The 17,632-nt window shown below is 44.0% G+C and overlaps 1 protein-coding gene across 1 annotated transcript; it reads right to left on the bottom strand.

The window, feature by feature from the left end:
• Positions 1 to 11,057: 11,057 nt before the first annotated feature.
• LOC127334836 (probable helicase MAGATAMA 3) lies at positions 11,058 to 17,036 on the bottom strand. The gene is made up of 20 exons (XM_051361380.2): positions 16,704 to 17,036; positions 16,480 to 16,618; positions 16,236 to 16,375; positions 15,780 to 15,977; positions 15,471 to 15,668; positions 15,342 to 15,377; positions 15,101 to 15,186; positions 14,821 to 14,871; positions 14,256 to 14,364; positions 14,058 to 14,163; positions 13,832 to 13,929; positions 13,658 to 13,762; positions 13,492 to 13,584; positions 13,308 to 13,361; positions 12,891 to 12,949; positions 12,725 to 12,809; positions 12,287 to 12,646; positions 12,079 to 12,201; positions 11,618 to 11,704; positions 11,058 to 11,544 (listed from the first exon to the last, which is right to left on the bottom strand). Exons 1-20 carry the CDS (start codon positions 16,839 to 16,841, stop codon positions 11,326 to 11,328), a joined length of 2,484 nt encoding a protein of 827 aa, XP_051217340.1. The 5' UTR covers positions 16,842 to 17,036; the 3' UTR covers positions 11,058 to 11,325.
• Positions 17,037 to 17,632: the final 596 nt, after the last annotated feature.

The raw sequence follows: 17,632 nt of genomic DNA, 5'->3' as shown, positions 1-17,632 counted from the left end.
CATTGATCGACTGTGTAAACAAGACGGTGTCTTTGAAAAGCCCCGATGGAAGTAGAATGATCTACCAAGGCGACAAACATACACAGATTGAAGCTGAGCTACAGCTGAACAGCATGAAGGAGGTGAAGTTAGAAGATATACCTGTAGTAAATGAATTCCAGGATGTGTTTCCTGCGGAATTACCTGGTATGCCACCAGATAGGGAGATAGAATTCACTATCGACCTAATCCCAGGAACAGCTCCGATTGCCAAAGCACCATATAAGATGGGGCCTAAGGAGTTGAAAGAACTTAAGGAACAACTGGATGACCTGGAACAAAAGGGATTCATTCAAGAAAGTGTTTCACCATGGGGATCACCTGTGATCTTCGTGGATAAAAGAGATGGAGGAAGAAGGATGTGCGGAGACTACAGGAACTTGAACAACGTCACAATCAAGAACAAGTATCCACTTCCAAGAATACAAGATCTATTTGATCAAGTAAGAGGCGCAGGAGTCTTTTCCAAGATTGATCTAAGATCCGGTTATCACCAGATAAAGATCAAGAAGGAAGACGTTCCGAAAACTGCCTTTGTCTCAAGGTATGGACATCATGAATACCTTGTAGTACCTTTTGGATTGACCAATGCTCCAGCAATATTCATGAATCTCATGAATAAGATATTCATGCCATATCTAGACAAGTTTGTCATCGTATTTATCGATGATATCTTGATATATTCTAAGAACAAGGCCGAACATGCTGAACATTTGAGGTTAGTGTTGCAAACACTAAGGGAACATCAACTTTACGCCAAATTTAGCAAATGTGAATTTTGGCTAGATCAAGTGGAATTTCTTGGTCATGTTATTAGTAAAGAGGGAATAGCTGTTAACCCGAGTAAGGTAGCAGCAGTTCTAGAATGGGAAGCACCCAAGACTGTCAAGGAAATCCGAGGATTCCTAGGAATGGCAGGATATTATCGGAGATTCATTGAAGGATTCTCTAAGATAGCAGGACCTATGACAAAGCTGTTAAGGAAAAACACACCATTCGTGTGGTCAGAGGAGTGTGAAAAGAGTTTCCAAACCCTGAAGGAGAAACTCACCACAGCACCGGTGTTAGCGGTTCCGGAAGTTGGCAAGGATTACACCGTGTACTGTGACGCATCCAAACACGGATTGGGTTGCGTACTCATGCAAGATCGGAAAGTGATATCTTATGGATCGAGGCAACTCAGACCTCATGAAGTGAATTATCCAACAGATGACTTGGAATTAGCAGCTGTCGTATTTGCACTCAAAACATGGAGACATTTTCTCTATGGAGCTAAGTGTGAACTCTATACAGACCATAAAAGCCTCAAATATTTCTTCACTCAGAAGGAACTCAACATGAGGCAGAAAAGATGGCTAGAATTGATCAAGGATTATGACCTGACCATCAATTACACACCAGGGAAGGCTAATGTTGTAGCAGATGCCCTGAGTAGGAAGAGCACCGGAGGAGTAGAACAAGAAATATCACCGGAGTTGAGGAAGGAAATAAGTCAAGCCCAAATACAACTTTGGGAGAAGGAAGCCCATGAAGGATTATCGGCGTTGCAAGTAGCCGATGAGTTGAATGTCAACCTGAAGAATGAGATAATGATGGGTCAGCTGGACGATCCATTCATCGTTGAGGAGATGAGAAGAATAAATGAAGGAAGACCATCAGAATTTCATCGCGGAGAATCTGGATCATTATGGTTCCAGAAGAGAATTTGCGTCCCGGATATTGCTGAAATTAAGGAAGTAATACTCCGGGAAGCTCATCAAACACCATATTCAATACATCCGGGAAGTACAAAGATGTACATGGACCTAAAGGAACTATTCTGGTGGAATAACATGAAGAGGGAGATAGCACAATATGTGGCGGAATGCCATACCTGCCAGCGAGTGAAGGCTGAACACCAGAGTCCGGCAGGGAAGTTGCAACCTTTACCTATTCCAGAGTGGAAATGGGAGGAAATAGGGATGGATTTCATCACCGGACTACCCATGACTAATAAAAAGAAGGACATGATATGGGTAATCGTGGACCGGTTGACGAAAAGTGCACACTTTTTAGCGGTAAACCAGCAGGATAAAGGAGAGAAACTCATCAATCTTTACATCAAAGAGATCGTGAGTAAGCATGGAGTGCCTAAGAAGATCGTGTCGGATCGAGGATCCGTGTTCACATCAGCATTCTAGAAGCAACTACACGAAGCTTTAGGATCCAAGTTGGACTATAGTACCGCTTACCATCCCCAGACAGGTGGACAAACCGAGAGAACTAACCAGATCCTAGAGGATATGCTTAGGGCTTGTGCCCTAGACTTCGGAGGATCATGGGAAGAACACTTACCACTAGCAGAGTTTTCATATAACAATAGTTATCAAAGCAGCATCAAGATGGCACCATTTGAAGCTCTGTATGGAAGGAAGTGTAGATCACCGATATGTTGGTATGAAGCCGGAGCAAGCAAAGAGTTCAACCCTGATTATGTCAAGGAAAAACAACAAATCATTGACATTATCAGAGACAGGCTCAAGATAGCCCAAAGTCGGCAAAAGAGTTATGCCGATCAGAAGAGGAGGACATGGGGGCCACGAGTTGGAGACATGGTTTATCTTAAGGTAAGCCTGATGAAAGGACTCCAGAGGTTTGGAGTAAAAGGAAAACTCAGCCCTAGATACATAGGACCTTTCAAGATACTGAGTCAGAACCGAGGTTTAGCCTTTGAATTAGATCTACCGGGAAGGCTAGCTCAAGTTCACAATGTATTCCATGTGTCACAACTCCGGAAATGCTTAAAGACCCCAGATGAACCAGTATCACATGATGAGCTTGAGTTACAACCAGATTTGACTTACATCGAGAAGCCAGCCAAGATTCTCGAGGAGAGCTGGAAACAACTCCGAAATAAAGCTATCAAGTATTGCAAAATACAATGGAAGTATCACCCCGAGAGGGAAGCCACCTGGGAAAAAGAAGAAGACCTGAGGAAAACATACCCCGAGCTGTTCAGGTATTACAACCACAACTTCGGGACGAAGTTTTCTTTAAGGGGGAAAGGCTGTAATATCCCAGGTTTAGAGACGATCGAGGGGTAGATTTTAGAAAGGGATGTGCATTGCATGGTAAATTTTGGGGAAATTTCGCGCTTTTAAACAAAAACTGCATCAAAGGGGGACAAGTTTCTCTCTCGACACCTTACAGGGTTAGGGTTTCGAGAGTGCGACAAACTTGCATCTCACTTAACTAGTTTAGGGTTTTGAGAAGAGAGGGGAGAGTTTGCATCAAACTTAAGTTGCATGATTGAATTCTAAATTAAGTTGTATGATTGAATTCAAACCAAAGTTGAATTTGAATTTCAAATTCAAACATTAAATTATTACCCTAAATAATGAATTGTGAGGAAATTCATTAAGTAAATTATAAATAATAAACAAAATGAGCAATTAAAATAAAGTAAAGCTCATTAGGGAAAACTTTGAGCTTTATTGATCATCACACAATTTACATTGTCATTACAATATTCATAAGAGAAATAAATGAATAATACAACACATTACAAGAATTGCTCAAATAAGAAAAAGAAGATTACAATCAGTGACCTATCCTAAATTACAAGTCTAGTTTCATAAGATGCTTGGATCTGATGATCTTCATCTTCACTTGATTATATTCTTGATTCCCTGCACACAACAAAGCAAGACAAGAATTATGCCAAGTGGCATTGCCACTTGGCAGGTTAGAAGAATAATGGAAATGAGAGGATATGGTTCAGCTCTGCCGAGCTGATCCTCACACATCCAAGTGCAAAGCATCAGGCACACACACACACACAGGCAGCTTACAGTGCATGTGTGCATGCTAAACAGCACACCAGCACTGGGAGGAGTCACCAACTGAAATCACCACTGCTGTCGACCAGAGAGAGCAAGGGAGAGGCATATATAACCCTTTTTTGAGCCAAACCCTAGCTGTTCATCGGCAGCAACTCCACAAGGGTAAGCACACCAAGAACAGCAAGAACAGGTGAACAGCTAGAGCTGTTTCACCTATACCATAATCACCACATCACATAACCAAGAGGCATCAAGTTCACCAGGAGGAGCAGGGCAAGTAAATCAACCACAAGAACAACACAGAAGCAATCCTCTACACCAACACTCATTTTCTAGGAGCTGGAGTGAGGTATACACAAAAGAACCTGAGCAAACACATGCTTTGCTCATCAATAAGCATACACATGCATCACAGAATCAAATAAGGGTAGGAAACCCTGGATGTATCATCACTTGGTTGCAAAACCATTTGGTGCCAGTAAATAAAGCAAAGGCTAGAAGGAAAACAACCAAGGGAACACTGGTTGTGTCACACAGTGACACAACCAGAGAAATCCATCATGGATTTGATCCTAATTAGCCATTCCAAGTCACCAAGCACCTAACAGTCTAGCTACACCATCAGAATGGTAGAAATACAAGTTTCTACCAGTATTGTCAACATCAAAAGGCTTCTGGCAGTCAAACATGATCAGCCAGAAAGCATTTGTCCATACACAGCAAGCCATAGAAAGGGGGAGCTACCCTTGACAGCATCACAGTGCTGCCAGGGCTACCTCAACCCACAGCCAACACTTAGAACCACCACATCATCACCAGAAAGGTTCAGTAGTGGGCTAGGGTACCCAACCAGTGGTTGGAATCTAGCTAGCCCTAACAAATTCATTGAAATGATCATCACTGAATCACAGTTCACATCATTTATCCATCTAATCAAGCAAGGATAAACAGATAAATGAAACAGACAAGCAATTGATGCACCAGGGTCTTGCAAATGATCAAATGGATCATGGCAGGCATCAATTGATGCTTAAGCAAGCAATAACACACATCAGGCCAAGCCTGTGTGATGCATACACAGCACAGAGGGAGCCCCAGAGAGCCACAGAAAGGAACACAGCAGTCAACTATCAAGCAAATGATAATCAGATGATCATCAGAGCTTGCTAGCTCTTGCTACAGATTGCCATAGCCTAGTACCACAACAGGAATTAACCAGCTACTGAAGAAATCCAACCAAGTCATAACTGAATAATTAGATAACTGAATTAATGACTTTATGATTGTATCCAGAAGCACATCAAAGGCTTGATGAACCAATGGATCATAATACACAAGAAAAGCACATATCAATTCATCACTGAATCACACTGATAAGCCAACAGTAATGCTCAATTGAGCATAATCATGAATTTGAACACAATGAACTAGCCCAGAGGCACTGGCACTTGCAAATATGCAAGGATTAATCACAACAATCAAGCCAGGGGCAAGAACCAAGGCTACACATGGTTATCCAGTAACAGCAACAATAGCTGGAGCAACATGGCAAGCCATGAGCATCACAGCTTGCTCATGAGCAGTATAGAGGCGGCACAGAAGAAGAACTCGCATGAATATGAGCATAGGCTTAGCAGCACAAGCATTAGCTAGAGCAGAGAGCCGCATGAACAGCACAGCAGCATAAGCATCAAGGCAGCAGCAGAGCAACATACGCACACACAGCGAGCTGAGTGCAGCAGAGCAGCAGCAACAGCATGGCAGACCTCCACAAGGAGGAAAGCCATGGCCAGAGCACATAGAAGAGAAGGAAGAACAAGCACAGAGGGTAATAGAGAGGCGGCGCATGTACCTGGAGCGAGCGGACGGCAGGCGTGGCCGTGGCGGCCACGGCGGCGCGCGCCGAAGGCACGGCGGCACCTGGCCAGGCCATGCCAGGCCCGACTAGCGCCGCAGCGCTCCGCACCACGGCGGCGAAGGCCCGGCGGCGCCATCACGCCTGAGGCGCCGGTGAGCTCCGCACCACCGTGCGGACAAACGAGAGGGGGATCAGCGAAGGGGCGGCTAAGAACCAGATCGATGCCGTGGATCTGGTGCGCCGTCGCGTGGCGGTGCAGATGCGCCCCATGGCGAGAGCCATGGCGGCCGGGGATCGCCGGAATCGGCCGGCGACGATGCGGGCGACGCAGGTCGCCAGAGCGAGATTGGGGATTAGGGTTAGGTCGAGGCGGCGCGAGGTGGTGGGCGAGTGAGCGACCGCTCGGGTCGGTTGGACCCGAGCTGGTTTAGCCCAACCCACTGGGCCACCCTGACAGGTGGGCCCAGGGGCAAAAAGGACTTTTCACAATTCAATAAAAACATGAAACTTTGAAATTCAATAGAAAATTATTAAAAGCTCTTAAAAATAACTTAAAAATATGAAAAAGGATCAGCATAAAATTCTCTATTTAAATAAAATATCAAAGAGAATTTTTGAAGACAATTAAGAATAAGTCCTATTTTAAGGATTTAAATAATGATTTAAATCACACATATTATTTTCAGTAATGAAAATAAGTCCATCAATGCAATTGGACTTTAAAAACACCTTGACAACATTTCAAGATTGTATTTTACTTTAAATCAAGTATCCCCAAATTATTCTTAGTATCAACCTCTTACATGAAATATAACGACACCGGAAGGGGGGAACAAACCCTAAAACTGGAATCATGCATAATTGCTTCTTTAACCATTGCCCTTATCGGACAATGATGCTATTTTTCAGAGACAGAGGACAAGGGTCAGTCCACACCTTCCAACTGCAAAACTTTGCAGTGTTCAGGCAAGTTCATCACTTGCTCATGTCATTTGAGTATTTTTATCAAATTACTTGCAAAGTATTATGGTTATCACTATTGCACAAAAATCAAAATCACTACTTTCATAACTATGAATATGACTATGTGGTGGGCAATGGAACCATGGATTGTGTTGATATGGTGGAGGTTCCATTGCACGGGTTTATATCCATCTAGGATTAAACAACAAATGTCGCCAGTGATTCTTGTGCCGTAATACCCGTGTTAACCATAAGATCCGGAGTGGGACGGAGTAGTCAAAAGTGTTTCCACCTCTCGTTCATCAACGGATGCGCTTACCGTAGCGATTGTGTACGGCGGAACAACCGGAGGGTGGGGATCCCATTCTAATTCCCCACGGTAAAGCATTGCTTCTTTGTAGCGATTGTGTCTTGCGGAACAACCGGAGGGTGGGGATCCCATTCTAATTCCCCACGGTAATGCGGTCTATGATGGGTTGCAGCTACCGGCGTAGGAGTGTATGGTAGAGCCCAGCACTGTCGTCGTGGTCGGGGTCCACCCTGAAATTACGGGAATAATGGGACCGGCGTGGACCCAGGGTCGGGGCATGCAACAAAGGGTGGGTGTTCGAGGTAGCGGAGGAACATGATTGGCTAGACCTTATACCGGGCCTCACACCAAAGGAAGTGTGGACGGGAAAGCTGCCCGGTTGGCACCAAGGTTAAGATCTCTTATGGGTAAAGCAACACACCTCTGCAGAGTGTAAAGAAGCGTGACTGTCACTCCCTCGTTCGGGATGAGGAATCGCGAACGACCGGAAAGGAGCTCCATGAAGTTCTAGTAAACCGGTGAAGGCTGACGGACATAGCTCTTTGAAATAAAAGCAATCTCTTGAAGAAATGTTTATCAAAACTTGCATTAGTATTAGACTTTCTGGTCTAATATCGTAGTTAGTGCATTAAACACCTCTTATCTATAATGAACTTGTTGAGTACGCTCGTACTCATACCACTCTTAAATCCCATGCTTAGATTGTCTGAATCGTCTGGAGGAGGACTACGACAACAATGAAGGGGCCGGGATCATCGGCTACGAGGAACCAGACCTCTCAGGAGGTGTAGAAGGCGTAGACTATCTCATAGTCTACTGAACCGGGGAGGCTTCCGGTGGAGATCAAGCCTAGAAGAACCTAGTAGTAGTTGTAGCCGAGCAGCACGAACTCTTAATACTTAGCTGCTCGAGGAAATAAATGTATCACTTAATGAGACTCTTATATTGTAAACTAAGTTGGGTTCGCCTCGAACCCAGGAGTATTCCTCTTAGGACCCAAGAGGAGCTCCGAGACGACATGTGTATGTTAATTGTAATAATATGTGAATGAGTTATGGACCTGCTATGTTCTGTTGTACTACTCTGAGGGATGTAATATTTGCGGAATGGTACTTCGTGAATGTTATATCAACGACTGGCATACTACAACATGCAGTGGTATGCAGGGTCACCACAAAAACTGCCTCTCCGGTTGCTCGCGCGCGCGACTCTGGGGGCGTCCCTAACCCTAGCCAAAAGATACTCCACATCGTGCACCCCCAGGCCCCCGCCACCGGTGATGGTGATGTGCGGCACCTAGTCTTCGAAGGCGGATGGGGCAAGGAAGGCGCACTCCAATCCCTCCTCTACATGTGTGGAGCTGGTTTCGAATGGTCACGCATGGTGCTAGTGAGGCGGTAGTTCATGGCAGGGCGGCACGACATCCTCATGGTGAAGGGACGGATTGGTGGCGGCGCAAAGGTAGAGCAGCGACGACGGGGCTGGCGGCGGCCCATATGGGCCCGATTTGGGTCAAGGGGCCTCGGTTGTTTCTTTTCGACGGACCGTTCAACCGCTGAGGCCGTCATGCACTGCTCAAGTTGGGCTCGGATACTCATTTCTACGTTGCCTGATGCTCGCACACTCCCTGACTCACTATCGCAGTGATGCTTCTTAGACGTGCTCGCAGTCGTGGTGGCCTGGGTTGCCCTTGATCTACTGGCCTAGTTCTAGTGGGTCTGTTGGCCGGTGAAGTCCGGTAGTGTGGGGGTTGCCGGTCTGGCTCCGAATAAAGGGGTTGGTCCTAGCATCCCTCTAATGCCAAGACGAAGACTGATTGATGCTCGTCTCCATTGATTTGGCCGAAGTGTTGAGTTCCGGAAGGCTGCGTCGGCGAACCCCAATGGACGATATGCCGGGAGAGATTACCGGATCGAATGGGATTCGATCGCCCACAATTGTGCTTTTTCTGACCGTTTGGTTTCAGAGGGAGCAATGCGAAGATTTGCGGTATGTTGCCATCATGAGACATGTCTTTAATTACATGGTGAAGTCAGTCGCAGAGAATAACATGAAAGCCGAGATCTGGGGACTAGTAATGGTGGTTCTAGTCCTGCTGGCGGTGAGGTTCTAGCTTGGTTATCCCTAACTTGGAGCAGCGGCATCGAAATATGGGTACGACAACATAGGACAGATTCAGAGTCTAAACTTGCAGGGTGAAAATCCAATGTCTTGTCTTAATTGGTTGTGCCTGGCAATAACCTTGTTGAAGTCATTGTTTTGTGAGCGCGAACTTTCTCATGGGTGAAAACTTATGGTCTATGATCAGCGCGGTGACAACGCTTGTGCAATGTTCCCTTCTTGGAGCTGTCACTTTTGAAGATGATGGATTTCTAGTGCTGTTTTGGTGGTGTTTGGTCCGTTGTTACAAGAAATAGATCACTTTAGCGGGGGGCTGGATTGTGGTACAAACTGACATGAACCTAATTAAGTATTCTCCAGCTCAAGCGCACGGACACATGCACACACAGAAGAAAAGAGCCAAATTTCGACTCGAGAGGTATTATTAGACATATATTCAATTGAGTGATGATGATGAAGCATATATATTATCAATTTTCCGGTGGGGAATTTGAAGTGGGAAAAACATGTTCAACGCTACATGAGAATATGAGATAAACATCGATAAACAATTTTTGGAACCAAGAAAATGATCAGTACCACATGTTTAGCCAACAATTAATGTGACGTCTTGCAGCTCTAGGTGTAGAGTTGCTAACTACCATCAGAGTATTGGTCGGTTGGAACATATTAGCACATACTCAAGAAAGTGCGTAGGAGTATGAAACTTACAAGGCACGACGAATCTCTTAGAGTTTGATCAACCAGTCAATATGATAGCCTACAATCTCAAGAAAGATCCCCTACGCACTTTTCTGACAAATTAAGTCAGCCACTTCTTAGGTAGTAAGATTCCGAGCATAATTTGCTAGATTATGATGCTTCTATTGTGTGTTAATTAGGAGTTGGTTTTGCTAGCTAGCTATTCAGAAGCAATCTCCTTGATGCCCCGCTGATCTGTGTTGCTAACACACATAGACTAAATTCCCTATGCCTTCCAATCCTAAGGTAGTTTCTGGTTGCTTATATGCCAGTATGCCCACTTGTCTATTTATTGGACTTGCTATAACCCTTAGTGCATGTGTTGATGTCTTTATAGACTGATATATTTCATGGCCTTCCCAGGTCCCAGCTCCTACTACCTTTACCACATTAACCGCAGCCTTAGATCAAAGCCATCTGACATATCTGACGTATTCATGCAACTTGATGCAACTTGATCTTGCCATAACATGTGTGAACCTAAGGTACTTCTTTGGAAGCTTTGGTTATGACAAAAAGGATAATGTAAGACGATGATCCTCTTTGTGTTCGTAAACCATAAAGTATATGAAAACGGATATCTGGAGTGCTAATTAAATGGTTTTTCATCATACTACGTTGTTCAAACCGAACTAGCCACCTTCTTTAATAATTAATCCACGGGAATGACAAGTTCTTACAGCAGAAGATGAAGGAAAAGAAAGGAAGTGGCGTCACTAAGTTCAATTAGGACAACTTGCTGCATCTAGTGCATCCAGCGGGCAGAAAATATTAGCAGCATAGTTCACAGCGGCATGCCTAATTGAACATCTGAGTCGTAAGCATGCATCAGAGTTACCACATTGTAGCATAGCACCGTCTCCCTGTGGATGATCTCTAGAGCTACCTCTTGTCCAGATGTCTCCCAATCCCACAATTCAACAGACACAACAAACACGCGTGAGCAAATTAAGCCACTTCATTCTCACTCCGTTACTTTTTGCCTAGCTAGGAGCAGCGGAGGTTTGTTGATCTCTTCCGCTGCCTTTTATAGCTCACAGGAAAGGTCTTTTGTAAGAAAGCTTCAATGCGACGATCCTTGCAATAATGCAGCAGAAGCTGCAATGCATGCCTCAACGTGAAGGTCCTCGGGTGTGCCTTCGGCCAGGAAAAGTAAACAGGGACTGGCATTATTCGCCACACTCCCAACACATAACACAACAAATAGTACTAAGCCAGTGCAGCAATTCTGCACTTAATTTTTTTTCAATAATCCATTGAGTTTGTCTAGATAATTAGTTGGCTCCAAATATGAAGTCAGACAAGCATGCAATAACCTCTTTCCTAAAATTTAACTAGCATAATTTCTAACTGAAGGCCCTAGAAAGAAGGGCCCCCAACCTGCATATCCACTTACAAAACTTTGCTCTTCTATGTACCAGGCCTCTAATGAAATTTCTCCACACGGACCAACATTACATTATAGCCAACAATTAATCATCACCACCTCCATCATCAGCCTCCATGGCATCGTAATCCTCCCCATCTGCTTGGTCACCAGCATCATCAACATCCATGACCTCTTGCCTCTCAACAACTTCATGAATTGCATCTATTGCCTGCGATATCCTCATGTCTGGAGGAGGAGGTTTTTCCACCTTCATGGTTTTGAAATTGTCCTCAGCAAAGAACGTGGTGAATGGCTTTGAAACCTGCAAGGTGGTCATAATTAGATTCGGCAAATGTTGTTTTCTGAGCTTTAAATGAAGATAGTAGTCATCTCACCTTGAAATAGTGGTTTCGCTCTTTGGCACTCTCAACAAGGTTGTTCCAGTGTTCATCTTTCTGCAATGTTGAAGCAGAACCTATTACCTGCATTACGATAATCTGTTATTTTGGTTTTACAAGACAACAAAGACTAATAATATAAACCAATAAGCTAACTCCCAGGGAAATGTACAATAGGTTGAAACAATGAACTCGAGTTACATTGCACAGCCTGATGATCTCAAAAAAAAGGAACTCATGCGACTCCTGCACTATAACCTCCATACTCTCGCACGGAATAACAAAAATTGCAGGAATATCCATGAACGAACATGTTCGGCTTGTGTGCGCAATGTAACTGAAAATTTATTATTTCTACTAGTATGCATGCAATGTGGATCATGAAAAAAATTATGTGCAACGGAAGTGGGCAAGGGGCTCAGGACGAAAAAAAATATGTTTGCATAAACAGCACTTACTAGTACAGCAGACCTAGCTCTGGTGATGGCAACATTCATTCGTCGAAAATCGTTAACGAACCCAATCTTTTGCTCCTTATTGCATCTTACACATGAAAAAATGACAACTTCCTTTTCACGGCCCTGCGCGTGAGCAGCAAGATGCAAATATTATAAGCACTGCTACTTGCTAGAATTTTCTGCAAATGCATGATAATAAACTAGTTACCTGGAATCCATCAACCGTGTTTACATCTATAACTTCCTTTGATTGGTCACCAAAGGTTGACTTAAAATGGTCCTTCAAAAGTTTCACCTGATGCCTGTATGGTGATATAAGAGCTACTTGAGAACTAGATTTGAGCTCTGGATAGTGCATGGCCAATTGGTGATATAGGAGGGTTATGAATTCCACTTCATCTTCGTTCACCCATGAACCACTTCCAGATGGCTGGGATTCAACCCCATCAATATCAAAGAAGCAAAATGGTCCGAAGCAGCTGTAGGAATGCCACGGACGTTTTTTGTTGAGTCCCTCCCCATCTTCTAGGATACCTTCATAGAATTCTTTTGAAGGGAATATGCTAATCTGATTATTGAAATGGATTAACAAAATCAGAAAACCATTCAAGTTTCCTGCTCAGATGGACTGGGAATGGAATACTACCTCTGGATGCATACGATATTGAATTTTGAGCATTTGCACAGGAAAACCAGCAGCTTGAAATCTCTGGAACAAACTTGTTGCATATCTAATGGACATTAGCATTGTATTAGCATTGCAATGCATTAACCCTGTGAACTACTTCAAAGAAAACAAGGAGACATCTTACCCTAACTTCTGAGCAGTCTTTGATATTACAGTTGCGGGCAACTGAACTGGGTCACCAACCTAATAGGAATACCAAAGTGATAGTGAGGATACAGGGTCAAATCATTTCATGTATCAAGATAGCAAAAAAATTCACAAGATATGAAGTAAATGGTCAAGAGCAGGCAGCTAGGTAGGTCGTGTGTGCAAACAAACGTACACAAAGAAATGAAAACAAATCTCTACAGAACCTAAGCTAGTGAAATGATTCTAACATTAATTTACAAGGAGAGTGGGAATGCCATCATGTCTATGACCCTGCTGTCCAATAAATTGATTACACAGTAGTAAAGTGATAAACTACAGCATATTGAGAAGGAAAAGGTAAATGACTGAATAAAAGAGATGTGTAAATCATCTGAGGATGTAGATGGCATACAAGAAAAACTTGTCTGCATCCATGAACCAGGGGTACAAGAGTCGCTGGTTCTACCTGAAAATGAAGTAGATATGTCAAATTCACAAATATTTCCCGAACATAAGCATAAAGAATGACATTCATCAAACTGTGATTATGTTAATGCTCCATTAGATAAAACAGTATAGAAAAAATATGTACTCACAGCTTGTGCGGCTTCATCAATTATAACAACATCAAAAGCACGAGTCATCCTGCTGAAAATGGCTGATCCACTGAAACTCAGGGTAGAAAATACCTGCGAATTTTCCTTGGCAATGAGAATAGCATTTTAAAACATAATGAATATTGATAACAACAGATATGCATACAATAGCTGCTTCGTCAAGAACTGAAGCTCTAATTCGATCATATTCACCAGCTCCTCGCCGCCCGCCATCTGCTGAGCGATCCACACCAGAAAGTTTTTGTTGTATCTGAAAATATTGGAACTCAATGTAACTGACACGAGTTAGACAGAGTGCTTAGCAACTAAAATCACATACAAGGTAATCCATGGAAACTGCTTTGACAGAATGATGCGCCTTTAGTCCAATACGCACAATCTTGGGATTGTAAGTGCTGTTGTTTTCATCACGTATTCCTGAAAACATACAATAACTTTATTGCTTAATTTGCTCATGATGAAAGGCATAAGCATGAGCTTACAAAATTATTATTTAAAAACTTTTTTCCAGCATTAGATGATATAGAGCCAAAAAACCCTTTAACCTGTTAGAAGAACACGGGATACAATCTCGTCAAGTGCCGAGTTGGATGGAGCACAGACCAACACATGGGCTCGATATTTGCGATTGGAACTTATGACTTCAGGTTTCTGTCCAGAAATGTTTAACCATGTAATAAATAAACCATCGACATCCAGGCATAATGGCAAAATATAATTTAGTGCCGAGTATGGAAGAGTACCAGGTCATTCCCAGTAGGATAAAAACCATCATCACCATCGACAGGCATAATCAAATCTCGAGGATTTGCACCAATTAGCCAAGGAGATGCTTTCATCCAGTTTGCATTCCTATTATGTAAAGTCTGCAGTAAGATGGTGCTAAGTGCCAACAAATACTTACAGTAGAAACTTGAAGAATTTCACAACAGAAAACACAAACAAAAAGCACATAAGAAATCCGACACAACACATGAAGCTAGATGCTTAATGGTCGACAAGTAATAGTGCAAATGTAAAGCAGAGCAACCTTCTCCCTCTAATAAAGCCTGGTTACACCCTACGGATTTGACACATCAAAGAATAACGCGAGTGACATGAACTGAGGGTAATTTAGTTAGTACCACACACCATGTAGAAGTACAAGAAAAAAATAGCAACAGATGCACCAACTAAGAACATTGTCTGGCAATATCATTAATTTTGTAACTGCTACATGCTCATCACTCAGCATTTTATGCTTCCTTCAGTGCTCCAAAATCAAAGAAATGTCAGAAGCTAACTAGGAGATAGACACATTTAACATACTTGCCCTCAATGTCCAGTTCTGGGCCATGCTTTTGAACATCAAACCCTCCTCTGCAAAAGGATCAAGAAGCATGTGAGATACATGCACCCATTTTTATCCAGAAGAAACATTAAGATAAAGAGGACTAAGCTTTTGCAAACTGCAGTGTATATGTTTCCATTGTAATTTATCGCATCTCATTTCTCATAAAAAAGAACAGGATATTTTCTCGTCTCCAAATATAACTACTACTATTATGCATTTCACTAAATATTACAGTAATAAATTGAAGACTGTTACTTGGTCTGCACTCTTGCGGGAGCGGAATGAAGAACAGCACTGAGAAGTCCAAGGATAGTTTGTGTTTTTCCGGTTCCTGGAGGGCCCTACGAAGAAACAGTAACACTCTACAGTGATCTCCTTATAGATTCTCAAGAACATGCATACATCCAATATTGCTCCGATACTTGACATTTTTCCTTGGCAAGGTAAACTAGAATGCACTGCAGGTTAGCAACAGCAGTAAAAGTAGTAAACTAACCTGAATAAGAACAAAGGATCTGCGCGAAAGACCTGCCTGGAAGAGACAATACAAATATGTTAGGCGCATCAATTTTCCTCAAAACTAGATATGCCAACAATATCAAATATTAGTGCAAAGTATGCTCACATTAACTGCTTCTAGCTGTGAACCATTAAGATTTGTTTGCAGGTAATCCATAAGTGGCTCAGGGACATTCCAAGCACGATTTTGATCATCTCCATCTTTGTTCGTGTCAGAAGCTGAAAGAATCAAATCCTTAAAAGGAAGTGAAGCTATAGAGTGCATCGCAGAGAACTCTCGCAGTATAGTAGACAAGCTGCACATCTGGGAAGATTGACCAAAAAGGAAATATCAAGCTCATATAAATGGTTACATGCCCTCAATAACTGAGAGAAACAGGAAACTAAGGAAATAGTTGACAACAACAGAACTCACCTTTAAAACCCACAGCAAGCTTTGTGGTGTTGAAAGGGTGGAAGCAACGCGCTGCAGCCTTGAAGACTTCACAGGCTTTGTAACATTCAGATTTTTAATTTCCCCCGCCAAAAATGTTCTAAGAGAGATATTATCTTTACCACCCCGCTGTTCCACCACAGCAAAGGCATACGCAGTGGGAGTCACTCCCTCCTCAAACTGCAAATGCAGGCATATTTCAACTCATCATTTATCCTCAATATGGCTAACCATGTCTGGTGCATAGTAAATGTGATAAAACGCAATCATGAGTCCATAACTTATTCTATGTAGATTGATGGATTATTTATTTTTTCCCCTACAAAATTATCTGAAAGTATTGATAGCAATACTAGGAACTTTAATCTGCTATATGTACATTGGTCACAGAATGAGTGTTTGAAAGATCAGGATGTTAAAAGCTTCCAGCTACATTACTTTCTCTTTGGAGAGGAGGAGGAGGTCATTCTCTGAGACAATCTCCCGGAAGCCATCTTGCACCACCATGGCCAGCTTGTGGAACCCCTCGGACTCTGTACATGAATCCACCACCCCTCTCTGCCAGTCCAGGCCAACCTCTGCTCACACCACACAGAACACAAACCAAAAATCGCTTAATAATAAACCAATAGTAATAGAGCAACACATACAAGCGGCAGCTAGAGCAAAGCCAGAGGCCCACCGTCCTCCTCGCTGCTGCGGCCCTGGACGATCTGCGCCTTGACCTCCTCGAAGAGCAGGGGTTCGAAGACGCCTAGGTACTCGGCCACCGAGGCGTAGCTGTTCTTCGCGTACTTGAGCCCCTTAGCCTGGTCCGAACCCTGCCACCAAGCCGGAGAAAAAAGGTTCAGGGTTTCCGGCGCTACGGTTGGTGCGGCGGGTGGGAGGATTCCTGCTGCTGCGTACCTTGGAGTCGGCGACGAGGCGGAGGTAGTCCCAGCTGAGGACGATCTTGAGGAAGCGGTCCACGGTGGATGCGGCCGACGAGGAGGAGGAGGAGGAAGAGGCCCCGCCGCCGCCGCCGCCGGGCTTGTCCACCGCCATGGATTTTCTCCGCGGCGGGGGAGGTTTTGGGGTTTAGGGTAATGTGGACACGGCCCGGAGCCTGGTTAGAGGAAAGCCGGGGGTGGCGGCGGCTCGAGCAGGGCGGGGCGCCGGGGAGCGGCTCCAGGCGCGGGTGGCGGAGGCACGCGGTGACGGCCGGCGGGGGCGGCGGGGGGATTCTTCGGCGGGAGAGAGAGGGAGACGGAGGTGGGAGGAAGAAGAAGATGGAGGTGGGTCAGTGGGCCATGGCCCACGATAGTTTCCTTTGCGAGCGTCTGCGCATTCGCGTTCTCGTCGAGCACAAACTAGGATTCCCCAGCGGCCCAACATCGTTTGATAGCTCGTGAAGAAATTGTTGGGCCCTGGGGAGAAATCGGTTTCAGTTGCCTGGCTTGCAGCCCATGGAGCAACCAAAAGCAGATTGCTGCTGTTTGGTTGTCACCAACAAGTGGTGAGGGTACCACCCACGATCACAACAATAATAGTATGGTAGTAGCTTAATTAGCAAAATACTTAACCTAGTAGGACGACAAGTCCGAAGCATGACATACTAACATAGTTCCTGGTGACATCTTCATGGTCAAGGCACTTCGTCATGACCTCAAGGCACGGGTAGTTGAAGATGACCACTCTGTACACGGTCGGACTGAGCTTCTGGAATGTCACGAAGTAGCTAACCCGCATACCGTGGGCAATGGAAAAATCTGGCCAACCCTGATATAAAAAAATATGAACATTTCATGTGTGTATATGTGAACATTTTGTAACCTCGTGAACAGTTATGTTTTACT

Source organism: Lolium perenne, chromosome 2 (assembly GCF_019359855.2).
Source record: "Lolium perenne isolate Kyuss_39 chromosome 2, Kyuss_2.0, whole genome shotgun sequence".
In the NCBI taxonomy this organism is placed as follows: domain Eukaryota; kingdom Viridiplantae; phylum Streptophyta; class Magnoliopsida; order Poales; family Poaceae; genus Lolium; species Lolium perenne.
The sequence above is the reverse complement of the archived record's forward strand: the minus strand, read 5'-3'. Positions and strand labels throughout refer to the sequence as shown.